Genomic DNA, 26,848 nt, shown 5'->3' with positions numbered 1-26,848 from the left:
GTGAACCAGATGTGTTTCCGCACTCCTACATTCCTACATTCCTTCTACATTCCGCACTCCTACATTCCTTTTTTTTCTCTTGCGTCCTTTTCTGCCAGGGTCACAGAACAAATCAGTGACAGGGACGCTTTGTGCTAATGCGTGTATGATTTTATGTTTAGTGACTTCTACGTAGCAATCTTGTGCTCGCAGGTTTCTGAGTTGAGATCTCCTGCAGCAGTGGCGTAGTGGCTAAGAGCAGGTGTACTCTAATCTGGAGGAACTGGGTTTGATTCCCCGCTCTGCCGCCTGAGCTGTGAAGGCTTATCTGGGGAATTCAGATTAGCCTGTACACTCCAACACATGCCAGCTGGGTGACCTTGGGCCAGTCACAGTTCTTCGGAACTCTCTCAGCCCTGCCTACCTCACAAGGTGTCGGTTGTGGGGAGGGGAAGGGAATGGAGCTTGTAAGCCACCTTGAACCTCCTTACAGGTATAAATCCAGAACTCTCTCTCTCCTTCTCTTCAGCTTAACCAACCTTACAGGATTGTTGTTGTGGAGATAAAGGGGAGGAGGGGAGAATGGTGTTATAAGCCTTTGGCTCTCCATTGGATAGAAAAAATAGGGGCCTATTTTGCCTGCCGGGCTGCTGCTAAGACTAAAAAAGTTAGCAACTATACACAATCCTGGCAGGATTTGAGTGGAGGTGACAAGGAGTGGCTTCAGCCTTGGTGTCCGTGGGGTCCAAGGCTCTTGGGGTTCGATCTGTGTGCAGCTCAGCTGCCTTCCCTTGGATGTGGCAGCACCACATGCCGGCCTGCACGGGCTCCTGGAGCACGGCAGGTACCCACCGCCCGGTTCTGCAAGCGCTGCCCAGCAAATGCAGGGTCTGTGTCTTTAAGAAGGGCCTGGCAGGGGCTGGGAGAATCAACTGCAGACTGCTTTGCCTGAAGCAAATCTGGCTTGAGTTAGGAAGCCAGGGAAAGGGGCGAGCTGCTCCAGCCCCTTCCCAAGGCCAGGCGGAGAGTGGGGGGGAGAACGGCCTGCTCCAGCTGGGCAGAGGGCCTGGGAACAGCCCCGGCTCAAGCTGCAGATCGTGACCCACTTGGGAACCGGACAGGCGACAGACAACCCCCGCCCCACCTCCTTGAAGCCTGCAGAGCTGCAGCCGTCAAGTACGTAAACTCATTGTTGCTGTTCTGTGGTGTACTGTGGGTGGCTTCGGTGAGGCTCCAGAGGTTTTGGCGTTCGGCGGAGAGCAGCTGCCGAACTCCGGTGGGCAGCTGCGGGGCACTGCTCTGAGTCAGAGAAGGGAGGGCGCTGCTGGGCGTGTCTGCAGTGAACAGATCACATGTGGGTCCTTTTGTGGGGAGTCCAGCTTAATATGGTGGGGGAATACGTGCTCCACGAACAGGAAGCTTCAGCCCTCCCAAATCCCCAAGTGTGCGATGGCTCAGTGACGGGGCGGAGGCACGCTCTGTGTGTTTGGAGGCAGTTCCTTCAGTAGTGCTCCGAACGGCCCAGAATGGCAACCGAGTTCTGGGTTCAGCAGCCTGGGAGAATTCAGTCTCGGTGTCCGATGGCTTTCCGTTAAGTGCGCTTTTAGGAGACAGCACTATGAGTTGCGAATCAGTGGAAAGGATGCTTTGTAAAGAGAGAGCGAGAGCCAGGCAGGCGGGGATGGATAAGCATTTGAACCTGAGTCGCTGAGGAATTAAAGCAATTTTTTCTTTTCTTTTAAACTCCATGCCCGCCCCCCCTTCTTGGAACTTGTTCTGCCTTGTAGTCCTCCAAACCTCAGAATTGTACTGCGTTCTGCATGTCAGTATAGTTATTCCTGCACAGCTGCAGGAAACCTGATGCTCTTCCATGCCTGGGTTCTGGGCAGTGGCGTACCGCTAATGAGGACATGGGTTATTCCATGTCCCTGGGCGCGTGCCGTTTTGTTACATGGGGGTGCTGGGCACCCCCCCGTGACAAAACGGCATGCTCCCGAGCCGCACGCCACCGAGCCCTGCCCCCCTCCAAGCCTCCTTGCAGGCTAGCTCCTGCCCTCCCCAAGTCCTCCCTGTCCGGGCCACCCCCGCCCTTCCCCACCCTCCCTGCTGGCTCTCATAAGTGGGGCACAGGGAGGGGGCATGGAGAGGCGGGGGGGGGGGCACGGGGAGGCAGTCATGCCACCAGGCGCCATTTAGGCCCGGTACACCACTGGTTCTGGGTTACTAACCAACCCATCCTTGGCTTGAGAAGATGACCAGAATAGGATTTTGACAATACATAGAACAGGATTTTTCATAAGCCTTCAACAATACATAGAACAGGATTTTCTACTGAAGCCATCCGCCAGGAGCTGTCATTGGAGCAAAGCATAGCTTTTCACAAACTCTTCCTACATCAAGATGATGGAGCAGACACTCCCATTAAATGCAGATCTGTCAAGGTCCTCTGACGGGAAGCACTCATCTGACTAGGATCTGGGAGATCCCTTTTGTGCTGGGGAGACTTTCTGGATAACCTTGGGTCAGTTATTCTCTCTTAGCCTGTCTACCTCGCAGGGGTGTTGTGAAGATAAAACAAATGAGGGGAGAATGATGCTGTAAACCACTTTAAGTTCCTATTGGGAAGAAAAGGGGGAGTCTAAGTGATGTATCCCACCCCACCAGCTTCGGGGAGGAAGACTTCACCCAAACGGATACCATCCTTCTTTAAAAAACCACACTCCCAATAAGAGGAGCTGTCTACAGTTATGGGAACCATTGACTTCAGGGGAAAAAGAAAAATAAGGGGCTGAAGAGACCTGCTGTAGGCATCTTTGCGTAACAAGTTCCACCCAAACACTTACTGATTGGTTCCCCTCTATGCCAATAAAGGCTTGCTTCTTCTGATTGGTTCCCCACCCTGGGACATGGACAATATATACCCCTAAACATTTCCTTCTCTCTGGACACAGTGTGTAACAGACTGTGATACACCTCTGTGATGCCGGATATTCTGTGATACACCTCTGAAGATGCCAGCCACAGATGCAGGTGAAACGTTGGGAACAAGATCCACCAGACCACAGCCACACAGCCCGGAAAACCCACCAGAACCAGCTGAATCCGGCCGTGAAAGCCTTCGACAATATGTGGGCAGGATTGTTCACCAGGTCATTTAATCCGAATCATTTGGCCTCTCATTGGTCAACTTGTCAGCAGGGCTGGCGCAAGGGTGAACTGCACCTGGGGCACGCACGCGCCCTGTGCCCCCACCATACCACTCTCCCTTCCTGCCCTGTCCCTTCCTGCCTTTGTTGCGCCAGTGGCCAGTGCTTTGGACTTATGCCACCTGTTTGGTGGCACAAGTCCTTTTAGTCCAGTTGGGGCTTTCTGGTGACAGAGAAGCTGGTTTCCATTTTTAGCCTCCTCGCACTGTCGGAAAGCCCCATTGGGAGCGGTGGACCGGCACAACCCACTGTTTGGATGGGGTTGTTTGTCTCTTAAGGTATGACAAGGCTCCTAGTTGGATTTTTGGCAAGCCTGCCTTGACCCAGCTAACACACTCAAAGCACATGGTCAATTTCGTTGAAGCTTCTCTAAACAAATAGAAGCTCTAGCAGAAGGAAAAACAACTGAAAGCACGCTGCACCAAACAAACAAACAAACAAAGATCTTTTCCTGGCACCAGAATCCCAGTGATGATAGCACCAAGCAAATCTCACGGGAAAGGGGCATGTGAAAGACATGGAGCCACAGCCAAAAAGGCCCTGCCCTGTTCATCAGCTGCCTAGCTTCCGGTGGGGAGGGGAGCCAGAGAAGGAACCCAGTGAAGGGTGAGTTCATACTGGAGTACGATTGAAATTCAATATTACCTTAAAGATCAGATTTCCATGGTATAACCTTGGTCCCTTCATCAGTTACAAACTCTTGAAAGCTCATGCCCTGGGAAAGCTTGATGGTTTGTAAAGTGCTATTGGAGTCAAATTTTGCTGTTGTAGAAAAAGCGTTTGGATTGATATCCCCCTTTTCTCACCTGTAGAAGCCGTGTGGAGTAGTGGTTAAGTTCTTGCATTGACACTCACATGGTCAGGAGTTCGAGCCCTCTGTGGGTCAGATATTCTGGCAGCTGGCTCATGGTCAACTCAGCCATCCGTCTATTCCTTGGTCGGTAAATGAGTACCTAGCACACAGCTAGGGGGTAAAGAATAGCTGGGGAAAGCAATGGCAAATTACCCCACAAAAACGGCTTGCCTATGAAATAACTGCTCGCAGTGTTACCCCACAGTCGAACACGACTGAAGGGGAAACTTTACCTTTTTTTTCTCACCTGTAAGGACTTTCAGATCAAATTACAAACTCTTTCCCTTCGTCTTCTCACAACAGGCACCTTGTGAGGCAGGTGGGGGTGAAAGCAGTGGCGGGATTCAAATAATTTAACAACTGTTTGTTTACAAGCACCATTTTAACAACTGGTTCTGCCGAAGTGGTGCGAACCTGCTGAATCCCACCTCTGGGTGAAAGAGTGCTGAGAGAATTGTGACTAGCCCAAGGTCGCCCAGCAGGCTTCATGTGGAGGAGTGGGGAAACAAATCCAGTTAACCAGATAAGAGTCTGCCACTCATGTGGAGAAATGGGGAATCAACCCTAGTTCTCCTGATTAGAGTCCGCCTGCTCTTAACCTCTACACCACGCTCATTGGTCTAATGCAGAAACCCACCTGAAACTTTCAAATAGATGTATTCTCTTCCCATGTTTATAGGAGCAATCTCGGGCTGGTGTGCTGATGACTTCTCAAGATTTCCTTAATGCTGCTATTACCTCTTTACTCACTGTGATAAATAGCTTGTTCTCACAATCCACGTTGTTAAGAAGTGATAAAAGGATGGGCTTTCCCCCAAATCCTCCAAAGAGCTATTTAGAAATTTGAGAGGTGATTGTAAATACTGCCTTAGTGATTGTGAGAACACTCCAGTTTAATTAAATCTGAAACAAAGCACGCATGCACATACGCACGCACACACGCACGCACACACACACACACACACAAGTGATACACAAGCCTACCAGAACAGTTCACAGAAAAGGGAAGAGATCGGATCTGCTTTTTTTAGCTGTCCTGTACCCACCCTGAATGTGTATTTACTAAAGAGTGCTTGAAGCGCATTAACTCCTGACTTGAAGTGATGTCAAGAGCAGGTGCAAAGATTTTAATATATGCCTTTGTGAGAAGGGTGTGCGTGTGAGGTAGTGGGGGTGACCCTTGAGCTGATTAGTTCTTCCAAAATAAAAATGGAGAATGAAGGGTGGCAAATTTCTGTGTTTTTTTTGTGGTCAGGCTGCGTGTCTTCAATCCCACCGTGACATGCAGCATTTCCTGCCACAGAGACACCTTGATGTGGAAATATTGCTTGCCGCTTAGCTCGTGAAGGCAGGAATCCAGCTAGGAAAGAAAGGCAGGAGTTGTGGAATGATGGTGGAACACATGCTTTCTTATGAGGAAGATCCCGAATTTGATCCTTGGGATCTTTCTACTTAAAGTCTTCAGGGCTGGGAGAGAAGATCATAGGGCAGTGGTGGCGAACCTTTGGCACTCCAGATGTTATGGACTACAATTCCCATCAGCCCCTGCCAGCATGGCCAATTCGCCATGCTGGCAGGGGCTGATGGGAATTGTAGTCCATAACATCTGGAGTGCCAAAGGTTCGCCACCACTGTCGTAGGGATACAACTACTTATCAAACCTGCAGAGGGTAAACACCATCTTAAAGATGCATTCCTTGTTCTTTCTCAAGCAAGAGGGGTTACCTCTTCTGAGGTAGAAAAAGCATTCCCTCCTAAGTCAGGCAGAATGGAGAATGCTTCTTTCAGGATGACGCTTACCCTCTGCAGTTTTGATTCTCTCTCTTACTCTCCCAAGAGAGAGTGCTGTTTCTTTATTTAGATTTTTTTACCCTGCTTTTCTCCCTAGTGGAGACCTCAAACAGTTTACATCATTTCTCCCCTCATGTGTTCCCAACAACCCTGTGAGGTAAGCTAGGTCAACAGTCATCCACTGAGGTTCTATGGCAGAGTGGGGATTTAAACCTTGGTTTTCCAGAGATTAGTCCTACTCTCTAACCACTAAACCCCACTGCTCATCTCTCTAAAATGGAAGAGGTATTCTGTCCTGTTTGAAATATTTAAAAATATTTATCATTTACAGACCTAATTTCTTACTGATATAGAAATATAAGTGATTTGATGCGGTAACCTAGTAATTGGCTTACAGAAAAGGGTGACATCAGTTCAATTCCAGTGGACAGTAGTGCTTGTGGGGTGCTGTGTGATTTCCGTAAGGTGACCAGATGGTCACCTTTGTGAACCAGGACGGGGGTAGGCGGCCACACGCAGCCGCAGGAGCGCACTGCCTTCTGGGGCGCTGCCGTTTCGTGCCCTGTCACAGGGCGGGAAACGGCAGTGCCCCAGAAGGCCTGATCTTGATCTTAGACGGCGTCTTGTGAGGAGCTGCCACACTTGCGCAACTAGCCCCAGAAGGCAGTGCGGCAGCCTCCCAAAAATCGGGACAATGGAAATAACCCGCGGGACAAATTGTGTGAAGGCGGGACTGTCCCGCCAAAAGCGGGACGTCTGGTCAGCCTAGGTTTCCGGGCTGTATGGCTGTGTTCTAGCAGCATTCTCTCCTGACGTTTCGGCTGCATCTGTGGCTGGCATCTTTAGAGGAAGATGCCAGCCACAGATGCAGGCAAAATGTCAGGAGAGAATGCTGCTAGAACACGGCCATACAGACTGGAAACCCCACAACACCCCAGTGATTCTGGCCGTGAAAACCTTTGACAGTAGTGCTTGTGATTTCCATTTTTATCCCACTAAAAAAGATGATGACCACTATTAATTGGCAAATCCTGGATACAATGGTGAGGTGACTTGAAAATGGAAGGGGGATAATTGGAAGGAGTAGGATAAACCTCTGTGTTCTCTTTGGCTGAACCTGTGAGTCAATACGAGTGGTGGTTAAGTATGGCAGACTCTAATCTGGAGAATCAGGTTTGTTTCCCCGCTGCTCCGCATGAAGCGTGCTGGGCGACCTTGGGCTAGTCACGGTTCTCTCCGAATTCTCTCAGCTCCACCTACCTCACAAGGTGTCTGTTGTGGGGAAAGGAGTTTGTAAGCTGTTTTGAGACTCCTCAGAGGTAGAGAAAAGTGGGGTATGAAAACCAACTCTTCTGTTCTTCTTACCAGAAGGCCGAGCTAGATTTAAGCACAGTTTAAGGCTTCAGATTATAAGGGCCCCCCAAATGCAACCCCCCCCCCCATACAAAGTTGCTTTACTTTGATAATGCTTAGGGGCCTTAAACAAAATTAGGGCCTCGGCATGTCTTAATCTGGCCATCTTCTGAACAAAGTTTGCGCGCTCTGAGAAATCGGAAGAAGCCTGATTGAGGAGATTGACTTATCGTACATGAACAAAACATCCTGGTTTTCAGAGAACCCCCCCGCCCCAGCTCAAACCACTCTGTATTGGTATACAGAAGGGCGCAACCCTTTTTACATTGGGCGGCTGGGAGGGGCAGAGCGAACGCACGTAGTGGACAGAAATGGCTCATGGAAAATGCATTGGAGCATCTGGACAATTCATTCTGGATTGATCATTTGCATGAGCAACTGTACATTAAGCTGGCAAGGAAGGTGTTAAGGCAGTGCAGGCTGTAAAATACAGAGGGTTTTCCCCCCCCTCCCTTCTGTTTTTCCCCTCCCTCTCTCTATAACCATCTGTTTTCAGTACTTCTTCTAGCTTCTATTTGAATCCTAGGCCTTGACTACACAACGTGTTCCAAGTGTTGTAATCTACTGCAGTGTGTGTGTGTGTGTTTGAACGGTGGTTAAGCCTGTCAGGCAGGGACAAGGTAAGGACAGTCGGGGTGGGGGGGTGGGGGGATGTTTTGCTGGCCATAGGTGGGGTCAACCTGCCTATTGTTAAGCCTGCCTTCCTCAAAAGCGGTGGTCTTCACACTCTTAGGAAGTCCTGCAGGTCCTGGGAAACCTGTCAATCTCTTCTCAGTGAGAAAAGAAGTTACCAGTGGACAAGCTGTCTGGAAAGATTCCTCGTCCACTCCCCCTGTTCATCTCATGAGGTTCATGGCCCCAGCAGGTGTGTGTCATAGTATAGTTTTGGCCAGCCTGTCTCAAATAGTATAGTTTTGGCCCGCCTGTCTCGCTATTTCCCCCAAAGAGCATTACACTCTGCTAACAACAATCTGCTGGTGATTGCTGGCCCAAAAAGCGTCCAGCTATGCTCCACTAGAGCCAGAGCCTTCTCGGCTCTGGCCCCAGCCAAGTGGAACACTATCCAATGAGACCGGGGCCCTGCTGGATTTGTCTCAATTCTCCAGGGCCTGTAAGATGGAGCTGCCCTATCATGTTTGATCCATCTTGACTGGTTTCCCTTCCCTTTCTGTTTTAAATTGTTCCATCCTCAGTTGGAGTTTTAAGGGCGGCATAATGAATGGTATATGTCTTGATAGATATAATTTTTCAAAGCCGCGCTGAGTTTGCTTTGTCAGGGAGAGTGGAATTTAAAATCAGTCAATCAGTTGATCAATAAAGATACTGTAGACCTGGAAAGTCCAGAGCTACACTCAAAAAGGGGATTGGAGTATTTTGCTTGTGAGGAAAAGTACAAGCAGTTTTTGTTTAGCTGCAAAATGGACAAGCTGTCTGGAAAGATTCCTCGTCCACTCCCCCTGTTCATCTCATGAGGTTCATGGCCCCAGCAGGTGTGTGTGGGACCTAATAAAGGTTCAGAAAACTGTATCAGTAATGTGGGGGAAATGGGTAGAGGGTGTGTCTCTCTCCTGTAATGCTACAAAGTTGTACAAAGAGATTGGTAAGCCATAGAAAAGCCAATATTTCTTCACACCGTACCTAATCAATTTATGAAATCTACCACTTCAAGGTTTTTCTTTTATATTTCTATTTATGCCCCACCCTCCCCAACAGGGCTCAGGTTAGAGTCTGGCCGCTAGTTTCAATGGCTTTGACCAGTGGCTGCCCAAATTCATGGAAGACAATTACACAGCTGTTAGTCATAAGGGTTCAGTGAAACTTCCATCTTCAGAAGTGGTCTATCTGTGTATACCAGTTGCTGAGAGACAACCAGCAGGGCATGCTTGCTTTCATGTTCTGCTCATGGGGTTCCTAGAGCCATCTAGCTGGCCACTATAGGAAACATGATTCCAAACCCATGAATGGCAGCTGCTGAGGCGAGTCAGGCCGGTCCCTAGCTTCCAGAGTAACAACCCCAAACACCTTGTGAAAATTTTTCTGTACCTCCTTGTTTTCCATGAATTGTCCCTTTCGTTTCAGTTATGTGCATTTATTTGTTTACATTGTATCTGTATTAATCTGTCAAATTTTAATATTTAGTGCTAAAGGATGACCCTTAACTCTCTTGGAGACACCCCCCCCCCAAAAAAAAATAGGCTCATGTCAACTGGCCCCACTGCCGCCCCCCCCCCCCCCGCAGCCAATTGATTTTGGCTGTGAAAGGCTTCACCAGTACTACTTCATCATCACATTGCAGGAAAAGCAGCACCTGTTGAATGGCTGCTAACCTGCAATGGCTGCCACAGCTGACCTGTAAGATCAGGGGGCAGATCAAGCCATGTCTATGGCATTATGGGGACTCTGTGAAATTCCTGCTTCAGGGGCTCCCAGAGGCCTTGCTCAAGCGCAGAGGCCAAAGGTGTGATTCTGGGGTTTGTTTGGGCATGTCTCGTTGTTCATGCTCAATCCCTTGAGCCACGTCTGTGGCCTGAAGATGGCCTTGCATCTGTGTGTTCGTGGCAGAGTTCACCATTGCCTAGGCAGGCTGTAGATTTTCGGCTGCTGCCCTTGTCACGACAGCCAGGGTTGCCTCGCGCGGCGTTGCAACTGTCACAAGACTGCCTGGCCAGGTAGTTGCGCTCGCACACCCCTGGAAAGACGTGTTCTTGTCTCAGTCAAGGAGGAAACTTCTCTGCCAAGTGATGCTGAGTACCGATCCAATTTGCTCCTGTTCCCATAGCAACTTCCCGGTGCTTTCTGGTACTCCATCTTCTGAACACAAATGACGGCGGGGAATTGGCCTCTATGAACGAGGCACCGAAAGATGCTTCCTTTTCTTTCTCTGATGGGGTCTGGAAAAAAGTAAATGCCCTCCGCGATGCAGCCTGTGTACCTCCAAGCTGTCCGCATGAAGGAAGACCGAGCTCCGTCCTTTCCCTCTTGGCTTGTATGCTAATCCGTGCCGGCCTCCCACAACCAGATCTCCCCCTCCCCTTGTTTCATATGTCAAAGAAGATTTGATGGATTTTAGTACTTGGGGAAAATGGCAAGTGAATAAGTGGTCTGTACAGCGAAGTTAAATAAATGCCAGCGCTTTGCAGGTCTGTTTCCTGCTGAGACTCCTTCCTGCTATTCCATTCCAGGGATTCCATTGCACCATCTCCTTCCCTCTATTTTATGTGATTAATTTTCTACATTAGCTTGGCTTTTGGCAGTTCAGTTCGAGGGAGGAGATGGGGGGGGGGGCGCAGATGTGTTGACTCAGCACTCCTGACATTGTCTGCATGCCATCTGAGGACTGTGCCAGTTTGTGTCCCGGTACCTGCCAGTACACCTGGACAGGTATGGAATCAGCAGAGGAATAACGAGTGGTATGATGTAACTGAGAAATTGGCCGGAGATTGCCCATGCTGAATTTCACATTCAACTGAGCAGGAAGTCGATCCAGTCCTAAAGGCGTGTTTGGCCAAGACACACTGAAGAAGAAGAGATGGATTTATATCCCCCTTTTCTCTCCTGTAGGAGACTCAATCTCCTTTCCCTCCCCCCCGCCCCAACAAACACCCTGTGAGGTGAGTGGGGCTGAGAGGGCTCCAAAGATCTGTGACTAACTCAAGGTCACCCAGCTGGTGTGTGTTGGAGTGCACCGGCTAATCTAGTTCCCCAGATAAGCCTCCAGAGCTCAAGTGGCAGAGCAGAGAATCAAACCCGGTTCTCCAGATTAGAGTGCACCTGCTCTTCACTGCTACGGCGCCGCTGTTCCCTGAAGAGAGTTGGTGTGACACGTGGGTTAGAATGTGGGGCTAGGAACTGGGAGAGACCGATTTGAGTCCCTCCTCTGCCATGGAAGCTCGCTGGTTGACCTTGGGCACGTCACTGTCAGCCTCATCGGCCTGACAGTGTGATTGTTGGGATACAAGGAGGGGGGAATTTTGTAAGCCGTGCTGAGTCCCCACTAGGGAGAAAAGTAGAAAGGGGAAAACATAAAAAAGGGCCTGGATGGTGTAAAATAAGCACCAAAGACCATGTCATATATTGCATATTAAATTAAAACTGTGTTAAATGGTGTAATCGCCTCTTGCTGAGAGGCTTAGCATGGGCAGCAGGCCAGGCAGAATGGCAGTGCTGCAGCTTCCCGGCGCCTTCAGCCTGTCACAGTAAAGCCCACTCCACCACTACACTCTGCTGTTGAAGTAGGAAATCAGAAATATGTGAGCCGGGAGGTTTTTGTGGCACAATTGCTCCTGAAATAGGAGCAGAATAGGAAAAGAATTTCTGCGTCAGTGCTCTTTATTGAAGGCCTGACCACAGATTGTCACAACAAGGCTTCCAAAAGAGCGGGCGTACCTTCCTCCCAGTTGCTTGCTTCCTCTCTTGCAACTTAGCCAAGGCTTAACAGGAAAAGGGGTTCTCAGGTAGCATTCTTACCTTTGCTTACCATGCATCCTGCTTGGACCGCGAGGCACACTGTGCATCTTCTTATGCAGCCCTGGCTGAGCCTTGATTGTCAGCTGTTCGGTACTTCCTTTTGTCATGTTAGATAAGAGGGTATGCGTGAAAGGGAGGAACAGTGGTTAAGTAATATTATAACCGTGGTAAGAAGATGACAAGCTCAGAATCAAGCCAGTAGGCACTCTGCGGGCATCAGTAGCCATTGGCACATGCAAGTACGTCCGTGCGCGTCTGCATGCTGGAAATGCCTATGCAAAAGTCTGACTGCACCTCACTCCCAAGTGTGCTTACCTTTGCAGGCGCAAAGTTCAAGGAGGTTATTCCTTTCTCATCCAACAACTTAGTGGGATGCATGTTTCAAATAAAGTGGGCAGGGGGAGAAGAAGCCTGTTGTTCTGAGGTGTGCCAAGCCTTCTCCCAGAACTGGTGTGGCAAACATCTCCATGGCATGCACCGATTTGGCACTTGCGCACCTTTGCTGCCAAATCCTGCCCTTTCCAAATACAACGTTACACCATCAAGGCACATAATTTCTGTAGCCTTTCCACCTTTGAAGAGAGAGAGAGAGAGAGAGAGAGAGAGAGAGAGAGAGAGTGCGCACTCTGCATAAGCTCAGGAGAGTTCACTTTCCCTTAAGCCTTGCCAGGCTCCTCACCATCAGAGCACATAATTTCTGCAGCTTTTCCACCTGGGGGTGGGGGGAGGGCACTCTGCACAAGCTCAGGAGAATTCACTTTCCCTTAAGCCTTGCCAGGCTCCTCACCACCAGAGCACATAATTTCGGCAGCCTTTCCACTTTTGCAGAGGAGGGACGAGGGGACTCTGCACACGCTCCGGAGACACCATTTTCCTCCAGACTGCAGGCCTGAGCCGGGCGGGCTGCAAACCCGTTTGCGCCACGGAGCCCTGGGGCTGTGCCACTGGTTCCTGGCGCGGGTGCGGGGCTGCTTGGCACACGCGTGGGCGCAGGTGCCTGTTCGCGTGTCAGATGGTGGGAGGGGGGGGTGGAGAAGCGGGGATAATATCCGATCTCTCTCCCCCCCCCCCCGTCTCCTTTCCTCTCCCCCCTCCCTCCCTGCGTGCCTGCCTGCCTGCCTTGCCAGCCCGCCCGCCCGCCCGCCCGCAGGCGGGGGCAGGTGGTGGCGGCGGCGGCGATGCTGTTGCGGCGGCGGCGGCTGATGCGAGCGCGGCGCCTCGGAGGGAGCCGGGAGGGGACGGAGCCCCCAGCGGCGGGCAGAAGCGGCGTCCTGAGCCCGAGCGATGCTGGCTGGCGCCCCGGAGCCCGCAGCAGCGCGCCGAGATGGGCAACTCCCCGCCGGTGATGCTGGGCAAAGCGCCCCGCAGCAAACGACCCCCGCGCCCCGCCGCCGTCGCCCCCGCCTCCTCCTCCGCAGCCGTCGGGCATCCGGCAACAGGTACACTGGGGGGTGGGGGGTGGGGGGTGGGGGGAGGGAGGTCAATTGAATGGGGGGGTCAGTTGAACTCCCCCTGTTGGTATTTCTGGCATAGCTGTGGATGGTTACGTGGATGGGGGCGGGGCTTCAGATTGCCCCCTGGGGAGCAAGCAGCAAACTGGGGGGTTATGATCAGGAACTGGGCTTTGGGGTCCAAGAGCCCCTTCCCAGGGTGATTCTGTGTCACCTCCACTTGGGGCTCTCCAAACCCATTGGGAAAGCAGATAAATACATGGAGGGACCCGATGGCCTGCATAACCGTTGTTTTGTCCCCCTCCCCGCAGTGCAAGAAGCAGATCCCGTCCAGAGCCACGCTAGGAGTGCTTCGCACGCGAGGAAACTCCTAGGAAACAGTGGGTAACCTGTGTGTTTGTGTGTCCTTCTGTGTGTGCTTGCGTGTCGCATGTGCCTTTTCCGACGATCGCCCACACACGTGTAGCGTGCGCCGTGTGCGCATGTACTGGAAAAACATGGCACACCGTCTGTGTGCTGGTGTGCAGCACATGCTTGTGCATGCATCAGGACCAACAAGGCACACACAGTACCTGCTGTTTCCGACTTTGCTGGTAGCCACTCTAGCCTTGGGTGAAAAACAGAGCTGTGGAGGAACAAGGGAGGGGGAAGTTTTCTGCGCACCCGTGAGGTTCTTCATCGCCCACCCCAGCTCAGCTGAAATCTCTGAACACAGATGGAATTCGTACTAATCTGCCCTTATCTTAAAAGACATAAATAAGGGTTGGAGAGCAAAATATCGAAATGATCCATCTATGTGGATCTGAAGACTCCTGCTCTGTAGCTCTCCCAGGCGTTGGAGACTTCAGAGGTGCCAGATGCCATTGGAGACTCTTCGTCCATCCCCTTTTCCTTTTTTCCTTCATGCATCTTTAAGGGATGATTCATACATGCTTTTAAGTGTTCCCTGACCCACAGATTGCCATGTGAACCGGAGGAGATGTGCCGAGGGGGGGGGGGGGTCCTGGACTGACGCAAACATTTGTCAGTGGATGCTGAGCCTCTCTTCTGATTGTTTTTCATACGTGTCGATGTGCATTCTGTTAGAGCCTTCAATACTTTTAGGCAAGGATCCCTGACCTTAAGTGCTGTGAAGTATTAGCATTTGTTATCGCGGTCCAACAACCAACATAAGTGCTATGGAATTTGGTGGGGTGGGGCTTGTTTTGGGGTATAGAACGACTGAAAGGGTCAAGTAAGAAAGAAGCCAGGTGGTGATGGCCACTCACCTGGATAGCTTTAAAAGGGGCTTGGGCAGATTTAGGGAGGAGAAGTCGATCTATGGCTATCAATCTTGATCCTCCTTGATCTCAGATTGCAAATGCCTTAGCAGACCAGGTGCTTGGGAGCAGCAGCAGCAGAAGGCCATTGCTTTCACATCCTGCAGGTGAGCTCCCCAAGGCACCTGGTGGGCCACTGCGAGTAGCAGAGTGCTGGACTAGATGGACTCTGGTCTGATCCAGCAGGCTAGTTCTTATGTTCTTATGTTCTTATAAGCACTCTAAATAGCATTCTAGTAGCATTCCATCCTTTTCTCACCCTCCCCCATAAATTCCTCGCCCTGGAAGCCACCTGACACATTGGGTCCCCTCCATCTAAAAGCCCCAACAGCAAGTCTTTCTAGAGCCAAGCTAATCCTAAATGACTCCTTGCAATATTTGTTTTTATTTATGTCCGTCCTTCCTTCCTTCCTTCCTTCCTTCCTTCCTTCCTTCCTTCCTTCCCACCTACCCACCTACCCACCTACCTACCCTGCCTTCCTTTCTTATGGAGACCTAAACTGGCTTATATGGTTCTTTTTGCCTCTGTTTTATCATCACAACAAATCCTGCGAGGTAGGTCAGACCTAGAGTGACTGACTGGCCCAAGGTCACCCAGCAAGAAAGAACTCTGGAGCTATTATTTGACTCTGCTGGGTGGGACTTGTGGACAGAGCAACTGTGACGAGAATGTCTTGGACATTTAGAGAGCTCCCATGTGCCCCTGCCAGGAACCTTGGCACGAGGAGGTAGTAGTATCTAAAGGTCATATGTTCCACCCTCTCTATGCACACAAATTCCTTGCAAGACAAACACAGCTTTGACCCAGAAATCTTTTAAGGAAAAATGAGCTTTGACCTCCAAAATCTTGTTGACCTCTAAGATGCTACTAGACTCAAACCTACCTGCTCTACTGCAGATTGACCCGGCTGCTCTCTGAAATAAATTCCTTGGAACCATGAACTAGCACGATCCAGGAAAAAGTATACTCTAAACATAAGTAAATTTGCTTTTCAATGTAAAGGTGGATTGCTAGCTCGGCACAAATTAAACATGTTTTAGTATATCTTCCTTAGCCACTGTGGCTCATACTGGGGATGAGCATTTCTTAAATAGTGGCCATGACTCTTATTTATGCTTCCTTTTCACCTCTTCTTTCGTCCAAGGTTTTCAGGGCTATGGATATCTAGTTTAAACTCACAATAATCCAGTGAGGTTGATTGGACCGAGAGAGAAAGGTCACTCAGCTTCGTGGATGACTTGAGGCTTGAATGGGGGTCACTCTGAACGCTGTCTGGCCACCTACCCACTGTACCACATCCACGTTTGTCCACGAGACCTTTTAGGACATGAGTCCACCGCAGGAATTGACCAGAGGGGTATCTGGCAGGGATTTATCCCGCATGCCACCGTCAGCTCCATCATAATCATAAAGATAGTGAAAAGCCCAGTAAATCCTATGTGCATATACTTGGAATTACGACCCATTGATCGCAGTGTGCCTTACTTTAGAGTAAACATGCTTTGGGATTGCGCTGCATGTTATTGAAATGATTAACGCGCTCTGAGAGATGAAGTAACTCACTGGATGGTCTCTTCTTTAGAGGGCTTCCAGCATCGGCTGAAAACTTTTAAAGTTAAACCTGTTCCTCGAGCTTGCCGGTTGACAGCTGCTAAATGTTTTGTAGAGATCTTCTTATGGTAAAACCACCCAGATTATATATTTTAAGTAGAAAGGTGGGGCATGCGTATTCTAATAAATAAAACTGAGATCTGTGAACACCCTGACAAATATCCTGAATCTTTAGAAATGCTTAACCGAGTTCCGTTATATTGTGTAACCATGTAACGTGTGTGCTTTGTGCATACGTTCTTGTCCTGAGGGTTTTTTCCTTGTCTTTTTTTTTTCTTGCGTCCTCTTCTGCCAGGGTCACAGAACAAATCAGCGGCAGGGACGCTTTGTGCTAATCCGTGTATGATTTTATGTTTAGTGACTTCTACATAGCAATCTTGTCCTCGCAGGTTTCTGAGTTGAGATCTCTTGCAGCAGTGGCGTAGTGGCTAAGAGCAGGTGTACTCTAGTCTGGAGGAACCGGGTTTGATTCCCTGGTCTGCCGCCTGAGCTGTGGAGGCTTATCTGGGGAATTCAGATTAGCCTGAACACTCCAACACATGCCAGCTGGGTGACCTTGGGCTAGTCACAGTTCTTCGGAGCTCTCTCAGCCCCACCCACCTCACAGGGTGTTTGTCGTGAGGGGAGAAGGGCAAGGAGATTGTAAGCCCCTTTGAGTCTCCTACAGTAGAGAAAGGGGGGATATAAATCCAACTCTTCTTCTTGAGCTGTCTGGAGTAGCTAGAACTCACTTTTAACCCCAGAAGAAGAAGAAGAGGAAGAGGAAGAGGAAGAGGAAGAAGAGGAGGAGGAGGAGGAGGAGGAGGAGGAGTTTGGATTTATATCCCCCCTTTCTCTCCTGCAGGAGACTCAAAGGGGCTGACAATCTCCTTGCCCTTCCCCCTCACAACAAACACCCTGTGAGGTAGGTGGGGCTGAGAGGAGAAGCTGTGACTAGCCCAAGGTCACCCAGCTGGCATGTGTGGGAGTGCACAGGCTAATCTGAATTCCCCAGATAAGCCTCCACAGCTCAGGCGGCAGAGCTGGGAATCAAACCCGGTTCCTCCAGATTAGATACACGAGCTCTTAACCTCCTACGCCACTCTTAGGAGTGTTAATCAATGTGGCTTACTCCCAGCAAAAGTAGAAGGCTGTAGCAAAGTGGACAGTAGAGGACATATGGGGGTGTTCTGTGTCCTTTTAAAGCACAAATAACGCAAGGCAGTAGCAGTTTCCTTATTTAGATGTTTTCAAATGAGGTATCCCAGCAGGTCTCTGCTCCTGTTGAGCGGAAGAGAAGTATGTGGAATGCTCTGACAAAATGGCTGTCTGAACAAAAACTATTTGGAATAAAGGGCCAAAAAAATGAACTGAATCCTTTTCCCGTGCAGGGATAGGAGAGAGGCAGGCTTGACCTGGAAGTTTTTATAGGAGGGTCAGGTCTTGTCACTTGGCTCGCCTGAAATTATCGTCATTCAGATGGCTCTGCCTTATCAAATTCCAGCATCCTGAGTGTTTGTTAGTGCCAGGGACTAAAGCTCTCAGAGGGCCAGGAACTGTTGGCCTTCATCAAGCTCATCAGCATGGCCAATTGGCCATGCTGGCAGGGGCTGATGGGAATTGTAGTTCCTGAACATCTGGAGAGCCGCAGGTTCCCTACCCCTGGGCTAGCTGAAATGAGGTTTGGCTTTCTATTGAGGAATGGGGGTGGTTGAGTAGGAAGAGAGCTTTCAGTTCCTAGAAGTGTAGGATGCAGGAGTCTCAAGATGGGAAAACGACCACTGATAATCAGCCAGTGGAGATATTCTAGGAGTTGTTGTGGATCTGATGACTGCTAGCTCTGGTAAGAAGAAGAAGAAGAAGAGTTTGGATTTATATCCCCCCTTTCTCTCCTGCAGGAGACTCAAAAGGGCTTACAATCTCCTTGCCCTTCCCCCCTCACAACAAACACCCTGTGAGGTAGGTGGGGCTGAGAGAGCTCCGAGAAGCTTTGACTAGCCCAAGGTCACCCAGCTGGCGTGTGTGGGAGTGTACAAGCTAATCTGAACTCCCCAGATAAACCTCCACAGCTCAGGCGGCAGAGCTGGGAATCAAACCCAGTTCCTCCAGATTAGATACACAAGCTCTTAACCTCCTACGCTGAATCCAGGGTCTTCATTTTTATTTACTTATTGCCATCAAGTCACTGCTGATTTATGGTAACCCGTAACACACACACCCCCGGGATTTCAAGGCAAGGGATGTTCAGAGGTGGTTTGCCACTGCCTGCCTCCCTATACGTTCTTGGTTGTCTCCCATACCAACCAGGCCTGACTGCTTAGCTTTTAAGATCTGGTGAGATTAGCCTAGCCTGGGCTAACCATGTCAGGCTTTATATATAAATATATAAAAATCATGATAGTTTATATATTTACATATATATGTAAATCATGTTCTTCCTGCTGCTGGCATACATGATAGTTTATCCTCTTGACAGCCTTGTATAGCGGAGGAGGATCAACCAATGAGTTTGCTGAAGATTAGAACTCAGCACTGGCCCTTTTGGTGAACATTATTTTCTTCCTTTTTGTTCTGCAAAGAACCCGTTTCCATGAATGGTGCTGGATTAGTTAATCATTGATCAGAGCTGTTAAAGGAACAAGAATCTTCCTAAACTGGAAGGTTCTCACCTTAGTCTTGCACTTCACATCATAAGCATCTCAGGATCTGCTCCAGTATACAAACTACATACAGAGGAGAGTCATCTATTTCAGTTACTTGCTTTCCCCCCCTCACCACTTCACCCAGGCAAGTGCTGTGTTTAAGTAGTTCTCTTGGAAAAAACTGGTCCATTGGACAAATAGGTATTTAAGAAGAATGGTAAGTTGTTGCCGTGACATCCAGGTGATTGCTTTTAGCTCACCTAAATTTGCAGGCAGAGACAGCCCCTGGAAAGGTACAGGGGGGCGGCTCATAGCAACTGAGACTGGAGCTGATTGGCTGAGGATGGATAGGAAGCCATAGGCTTGTTTACCTACTTCTCTTGCTGTGTGTAAGCAATAGAGAAGGAGTCACAGGAGAGGAGGGGAGGGGAGAGAGAGAGAAACCTGTATCTGGGGTGATGAGACAGTGTGTGAAACAAGGGGAAAACCCTGTAAGAGAGTAGCCAGGGCTACCAGCTGGATGGATGAAAGTTTAGGTAAGCCCTTTTATTGCCAACTTTCCAAGATATTTTCTTGGCCAGACGTGATCCGCAGCAGGAAGCGGTGGAAGAATTCCAGGAACCTTTAACCGTTTGGTGCTAATGCCTAAACATTCTGATAAGTTCCCTGGGCTGGAACCTGCCATTTTCGAAGCCAGCTTTTAAAAGCGGGATCCCGGTCTTGAGCAATTCCAAACGTGGCTTTCCTCTCCCTCTAACATCTAAATAGGACTGTATGGTTATCAAAACAGCCCTCGGCATCTGGAGTCTTGGTGCGGCTTTTTTCATGAGGCAGCGTGAAGCAAGTTGTTGGTGCTTATAGCTGTAGAGACAGAAGTGATGCCGGGAAAAATCTTGCACTGCGGTTGCAGGCTGGGAACAAGCGAGCAGGAGCAATTTGAGCTAGGATGCACAGCTTCCCGAGGATGGAAAAGAAAGGGGGGGGGGCTGTTCTCGTGTGTTAAATTAGATCAGTGCCGTTCAGTTTCCTCTGCTGTTGTGTTGCTTATTTGCAGCCTTGAGTGCATATTTCTGCCCTTCTATCAAAACTTCTCTTGAACAGTCCTGAGGCGAAAAAGCATTCTTTCTTTCAAACAAGAGCAGCGGGGAAGGAGTGGGGGGGGGGGGGGGGGCAGGCACAATTGCTTGGCAGCTAGGAAGAGCAATGCCGTGTTCCTGCCAGGCTTGTATCTTTGAAATGGCTAAATTGTGTTGCAAGGGAAAAAAATCCGGGCAATTGATTCTCAGCAAATAGCCACCTGCAGCCCAGGTGCTCGGCAGATTCTTTAAGCTTGGCGGGCTTCCGTTGTCTGGAATCCAGCGAGTCAGAGCCGGTAAGCGCAAGCTCCCAGCCTCTGATCCATTCTGCCCTTGTGCTATCAGATGATGTTATTTCTTTTAGCTTATTAGTTGGTCCCAGGGAGGAGCAAATGGAAGAATCACGTTCAAGGTCAAGTTCAAGGATGGGAGTCCCTGCAACCCAAATTACTGTGGGCCTTTTGACAAAACTGAGGGCGCAGAAGGTTTCTTCGCCTTTGCAATGTGGCAGCCCTGACCTGGGTGACCCAGGCTAGTCCAGTCTTGTCCGATGTTGAAAGCTAAGCAGGATCAGCCCTGGTAAGTATTTGGATGGGAGACCACCAAGCGATACCAGGATTACGATGCAGAGGGAGGCAATGGCAAAAAACTTCCATTAGTAGGGTGTTGTGGTTTTTCTGGGTGTGTTCCAGTAGTAGCTTATCTCCGATAGCCACTGCTCCGTATAGGCTGGCATCTTCACAGGATCTGAATAGCAAACCATGATCCTCTGAAGATGCCAGCCATAGATGCATGGTCTGAAACATCAGGAGAAAATGCTACTGGAATACATCCAGACAACCCAAAAAACCCACAACACCCTAGCGATTCCGGCCGTGAAAGCCTTTGACAACAACCTCTGTTAGTCTCTTGCCTTGAAAACTGCATCAGGTGTCCCCATGAATTGGCTGTGACTTGACAGCCCTTTACACATACTGCTGCAAGATACTATGTGAGAGGCGGCATACCTTTATTGGTGTGGTCGCCATGTCCAGTGCGGGAACTTCCCTGCCTGCTTGTCGACCAGCTAGATCCATTAATGACCAGAATGGCACCTCTTCTCCATTCGTGCTGAACAGCTTGGACCATCTTCCAAAGTTGTTTGAGGACAGAGACGTCACTGTGTTTGTTTGGGTTCTTGAAAAGCTAACTTCACAAGGTGCGTGCAAGTTAGCCCTGATATTTTCTTGCCGGAGGGGGTGTTAAGAAAAATCGCTAGGGAGGGGGCTGAGAATCATTGGCGGTGCTTAAACATTCTGCTGTTGGTTCTGGTGGGTTTTCCAGGCTGTGTGGCCATGGTCTGGTGGATCTTGTTCCTAATGTTTCGCCTGCATCAGTGGCTGGCATCTTCAGAGGTGTGTATCACGAGGGGAAGCGAGCTTACACACTGTGTCTAGATGCCAGCCACAGATGCAGGCGAAACGTTAGGAACAAGATCCACCAGACCACGGCCATACAGCCCGGAAAACCCACAACAACCAGTTGAATCCAGCCATGAAAGCCTTCGACAATACATTCTGCTGTTGTTTCTCTGTTCCATTTCACAATCTCGGTGCCTTCCCCCCACCCCGATTTTGAAATGTGAGTAAACATATGAAGGTGGAAACCACTTTCAGCAGATTTGGAGAACCTTCTTCACCCATTACTTCTTCTCAGCTCAGCTCAGCTCCCCCCCCCCCCCTCCCCGGGCCTGCAATTGTATCTCTCTTTTTTCTTTAAAGCATTGAGCTTCCATTGCATACAGTTGTGTAAAACATTCTGTTATCCCCTATGATACCTTGTTCGTAGGCTCAGGGCTATTAATATTAAAAAGGCAGCATGATAAAAAGCAGCAGAGGGAAATTCTCACTTGTGAAGGAGTTTGCACAAATTTGTTACTGCGTATTTGCTTAACCTGAGATGCAAAGACCTGGTCCAAGCGAGGTCTTGCAGTGCTTATGGGAAATATTCTGATCTGGACCAGTCTCAAGAAAGGTGCTTCCCTTCACTGTAGAACAGTCGCTCAGAACATTGTGTGTCATCGCGTTGACGGGCAGCAGAACATGTTAATGGGGTTGCTAAGTTGGCTGGTTTATTTTTAAAGGTTATTGGGTCATAACCGTAAACTGGCAGCCCTTGAGTAAATCTGTCTCATGAGGAGTATTACCCTGGTTGCCAGGGTAATGCAGCAAGTTAGTAGGAGGACTCTTATATCTTCCAGATGTTATGGACTACAATTCCCATCAGCCCCTGCCAATTGGCCATGCTGGCAGGGGCTGATGGGAATTGTAGTCCATAACATCTGGAGTGCCAAAGGTTCGCCACCATGGAGCTAGAGTGTCAGGCTCGTATTTGCAAGACCTAGGTTCAAATCCTCGCTCTGTCTTGGAAGCTTTCTGCAGTGCTCTTGGGCCAGTGGCATCATCTCAGTCCAGCCTACCCCACAGGGCTGTTGTGAAGATAAAAGAGAGGAGAACAATGTAGGCTGCTTTGAGTCCCTGTTGGGGAGAAAGCCAGGATATAAATGAAGTAAATAATGATGTGTGTAGGAAGTAGCAACTGAGGATGTGATAAGCGGCAACAGCCTGCTTTGGGATACTGGGTATGGAAGTTACTCTCTAAGGGAAGGCGCTTTGTTTGAAGGAAAATGTTTGTATCCTGCCTTTCCGTGTAGCCCTTTAAGCAAGAAGCCCTGCATGCAAAAATAAGGTCTTTTTTTTTCTTGCCGGGCTACAAACATCCACACTCTGTTGTTCCCCCGTGCCTTGTCAGGAGGAAGGAAGACAGGCCAGGCCAGCGACAATGGGCCAGCAGGGGCTGACTCAAACAGCCAATTCCTGGTGATTTCCTCTCGGAGAAAGTCCAGGAGGAAGTTCAATTGTTGGAGGACTCCAGGCAAGAGACTCCGTGGGAACAAAAGGGCAACTCCCTACACAGGTCTGAGGGGGTCTGAATGAACAGCTTGCCTTGGGGCAGTTTTGCTGCTTCCGCTGCCTGGCTGCTTTAGGAGCCAGGTGGAGCTGAAAGGCAGGGAGAGATCTGCTTGGAACCAGCTGCCAGAGAAGTGTCCGCCTGCCCCGTGGTTCCCCCTGTGGATCCTTGGAGACCATTGGTACTGTATGTGGAGGCAGCAGTCATGGAAAGGACAGGATCCTTGTTCATGTCCTTGCACAGGGCAGGTAAGGAGTGCTGATGGGTGGTAGAAAATGTGATTGGTGGGGGATGAGTGGATGTGTCTGGGGCATGATGTAACATGGACTTTAAATGTCTGAATAGCTGCGACAAAGAGTATTGCTGGCCACACACCACGGTTGTGGCTTCGTATTTTGGCTGTTGCTACGCACCGGACTTCTGCAGAACTTAGCTGTTGACCATTCCGCCCTTCAAGGGTTGCATGCTTTTAAAGTGTGTCCTCCCCCCCTCCCCTTGTTTTTCCTTGCAACAGAGGCAGTCGGCAATCTGATATTTCAGCTAGGCAGGTTGCTATGATTTTTATCAAGCACATGATTTTTATCAAGCACATGCACAGGAAACACGGGGCTGGGAGCCTCAGATTTTAACATGCCTGGATAGGAAGTCAAAAGTCCTGGCAACTTGTCTGGTCTTCCTTTCTGTCTCCTTTTGTTTTGCTTTGGAGCGGTGTAGGAGACAGTTGTTGAAGATGTACTGATGTAGTTGCACAGATGTTCAGTGTTGCAGAATGTCAAGAATGGATAAATTCCCACGCTTGGAATGATAACTTCATGCTGGCTCCTTCCCTGAGTGGTGGACAGTTTGCCAAGTCGGTTTTCCTGTCTTTCTGTAACATCTGATTATTTGCAGATAAGTAGATGGAGCAGGTGGGAGGCAGGCAGGTATGCACACCTATCCTTAAAGCATCCCCTTAAAGTAGCACCAGTCCTTTTGATTGTTTGATGCCTGCCCTCTCCTTAAAAGCTTAACCTCTCTGCCTACACACAAACGGCTGATCTTATTCCCTTCAGATGCAGTCTTGCAGGTATCTTTGGCAACAGGTAACTTTAGGCAAGGGCTGGGGGCCACAATGCAAACATCTGTTGTTCAGGAAGCAGAGGCGTCAGAGGAAATGATATTTTCCAAAATTATTTGGCCGTCAACGTTTTAAGGTTTTTTTTTAAAAAAAAGCCTGCCTTAGCAACATGCTGCCATATTTTTCTGCTCTGAGACATTATTTCACAGAAGAGGACAAAACCGACTCTTGCTTCAGTTTGGTTTGGAATGCAAATCGAAAGGCGAGGTTGGTTTGCATTACAAATAGATTGGACGTGAACCTAAACAGCACCCTAAAGCTTCTTGTGTTCTCCAGGTTTGCTGGAGGGGACCAAAGTGAAAGGGCACATCTAGAGCCTACTTCTCTGGTCTGCAAGCTGAAAGCGCCTGCACAATTATTGCTGTCAGTACAAAGACTATATATGATTAAACTGCAGAATCAACCTCGTATTTTGTACTCTTCCACCAGGTGTTGGGGGGGAAAGGACTTTGTGTGCAAGCTTGAATGAATTTCCTTTTGGACCCATTGGTTCCCAGCTTGTGTTGAGATGTTGAGTCGCTGCTGAACGGCGCTTAGCCTAGAATCGCAGCGGGATGGAAGGTCACCCTGCCAGCCAGCAGCACCAATGAGATCATAATTGGGCAGACTTCTTCCAGTTACACTCCTGAATTGTCTTTCTGTGCTTAATCTCGGACTATGGCACAGGGGCCTTTTCCTCCCACTCAGACTTGTAGGCAGTTTCCTTGTATTGTGCTTGGGGTTTCACGGCCGAGGTGGAGGTGGAGGGGAGAGGCAGTCTGAAGCGAAGTCAAAAATCTATCCCACTTCATAGACCAGGAAGCCCAGAGGAGCAGCCAGGTTAGTCGGATGCAGCAAAAATAAACAGGAGTCCTGTGATTTCTTCAAGACTGACCACGTTTACGTGATTATTTCTAAATGCTTGTTATTCCGGAGGCGACAGGTGTGTTTCCTTGCCCTTTCCCTGGTGCCCAAATGTGCCGTGGCTGGGTCCTTTGAAATAATTCGTGCTGTTCTCTAAGAGTTTGACATCTCTTCCCGCCCCGCCTTCCCTTGCCGTGTGATACTCAGTGCGGGTTTCGAGGTTGGCCTCTTGAAGTCATGGGATTTGAAGGGCGCTTCTGAATAAAGCAAACTCTCTAGCCTGTGTGTTTGAAGGGGGAAAGCTTTGAATGGCTTGGAGTGCTGTGCAGAGGTGCTGTCACCTTGGTAAGCAGCCAATTCTCTCCCCCCACCCAATTGCTAATGAACAGGAAGCTTCTTTTTATCTCCTGCAGATTCAGTCTCTTTGATCACCCTGCTTTGCTTAATGAGTAAGTGCAGGATTGGACCTCTTTGCCTCTTTATTTCCCCCTCTTTTTTTTTTACCTTTTCAGTATTTCCACGCCCGCCTGCCTTAGTGTTCTTAGGGCAGATGTGGATTGTGATAGAAAAATATTGTGATAGAAAAATAAGGAGAAATAGATGCAATCCAGCGCCTATTCATCAGGAAGGCGTGCTGATCAAAGGGTTTGGGGTTTGCAGAAGATGAAAGCGTTGCTCTTTTCATTAGCAACCAGGAGAAAAAGAGGGTTTAGCTGCTTACTGAGGGAAGGGTAGAGATTACCTGCAGTCTAGATAGGGCCTCCAAAATAAATATTATTATAGCTGCATTGTTCTGCTGTGCAAAGTGGCTTTTAGGAATGGCGGGGGTTGGAGGGGAGGGGGCAGGGGCAGGCCATTAACAGTTCCAAGTTACCTGTCATAAAATACTGGCCACCTGCTCAGATAAACCAGTTTTGATCTAGGAGTGAATGGGGGGATAGGGAAGCAGGAAGAGCTGGTGTAGTTGCCAACAGGTGTCCAAAGGATTTCTAGAGGTTTGGGGGAATGGTAGTGCTTGGTGAACATCACATCTAGTGTGATGCTGTGGTTCTTGTGGCAGACTGGGATCCAGAAGATCCAAGTTTGAATCCTTACTTTGCCATGGAAGGTTGCTGGTGACCTTGGACCAGTCACACTCCTAGACAAACCTACCTGGCAGGATTGTTGTGAGGATAAAAAGGACGAGAAGAGAGAGAGATAAACTGCTTTGGGTTCCCATTTGGGAGAAAGGTGGGATATGTCAAGTAAATAAATAAGCCCAGCTCACCTGTGTACTTTCCTCCAGGGCCCTCTAATGCCTGCTGGAAGGGTATCTTTGTAAATGGGTAGTTCATTCCCAGATTTGGGTAGTTCATTCCCAGATTTGGCTCAAAGGCCGAATCTCTCACCTGCCCAGGAAACCAGTCATGCAAAAGCTGTCTCCGAGTTGGCCCTGTTCTAAGGAAAAAGGAGTGTGGGAAAACAATGGCTGTTTAGATCCACATTTTATTAATATGGAGATGTTGATTAAGCAGCCGTTGAACAGAATAGCTGAAGTCTTCCTGAAATTGCCACAGTCAGACTGGAAACAAAAATTCATTTTTTGGTAACTAAAAAAGAGTGTGCTTCCTCTCCCCCCCCCCGCCCCCCCCACAGTATTTAAAATGTTGGCATCGTGGCGTGTTTTAATTGGCATGTCTGTCACCTTAAACAAGTACAAGAAGACTGCCTGTGATAGGGCATCCGCTGAAAGGACAGACTGTACAGCTTTTTAAAAATATAATTTTCAAGGGGGTGAGCCGCACAGTTCTGCAGGGGGCTGTCGAGATTTTGCGCATCTGGTCCCCGTTTCACCTTGCCTAAGAACTTCAGCCGGGCGCATGCCAGTAACGCTGCACGGATGTCTCATGATGTAATTGGAACAGGCTGTCATTGGCTGAACAGCAGTCCTGGGGGCAGGAAGCTGGGTTGCTTAGCAACCCTCGAAGCAGCTTCACCCTGTTTTTGTGGATATCGCAGGAAGTCTGTTATGCAGAGGCCTGGCAGGCGGGCACAGCGCAGCGAGCCCCACAACGCCACAGCTCCCCTCTGAGTCAGGCGACTCCATGACTTCCACCTTCCTCAAATCCCGCTGGATGCCACAGCAGCAAGGGTCACTTGTTTGCCTCTTCC

At 49.3% G+C, this 26,848-nt stretch overlaps 1 protein-coding gene across 5 annotated transcripts in view; it reads left to right on the top strand.

Annotated features, from left to right (window-relative positions):
- The first annotated feature begins 12,986 nt into the window (after nt 1-12,986).
- NHSL2 (NHS like 2) overlaps nt 12,987-26,848 on the top strand; it is a 56,422-nt gene continuing 42,560 nt past the window's right edge. For 3 of the 5 annotated variants that reach the window (XM_048513788.1, XM_048513790.1, XM_048513787.1), the window contains exons 1-2: nt 12,987-13,148; nt 13,472-13,540. In XM_048513788.1, the coding sequence (XP_048369745.1) occupies nt 13,034-13,148; nt 13,472-13,540 (184 nt within the window). In that variant the 5' untranslated portion in view covers nt 12,987-13,033. Of the gene's footprint in view, nt 13,149-13,471; nt 13,541-22,844; nt 22,986-26,848 lie in introns of those variants that run through there. The other 2 variants (XM_048513789.1, XM_048513791.1) reach the window with 2 other exon arrangements.

This window comes from Sphaerodactylus townsendi, linkage group LG13 (assembly GCF_021028975.2).
Source record: "Sphaerodactylus townsendi isolate TG3544 linkage group LG13, MPM_Stown_v2.3, whole genome shotgun sequence".
NCBI lineage: Eukaryota > Metazoa > Chordata > Lepidosauria > Squamata > Sphaerodactylidae > Sphaerodactylus > Sphaerodactylus townsendi.
Note: the sequence above shows the minus strand (reverse complement) of the source record. Positions and strands in the feature narration are given on the sequence as shown.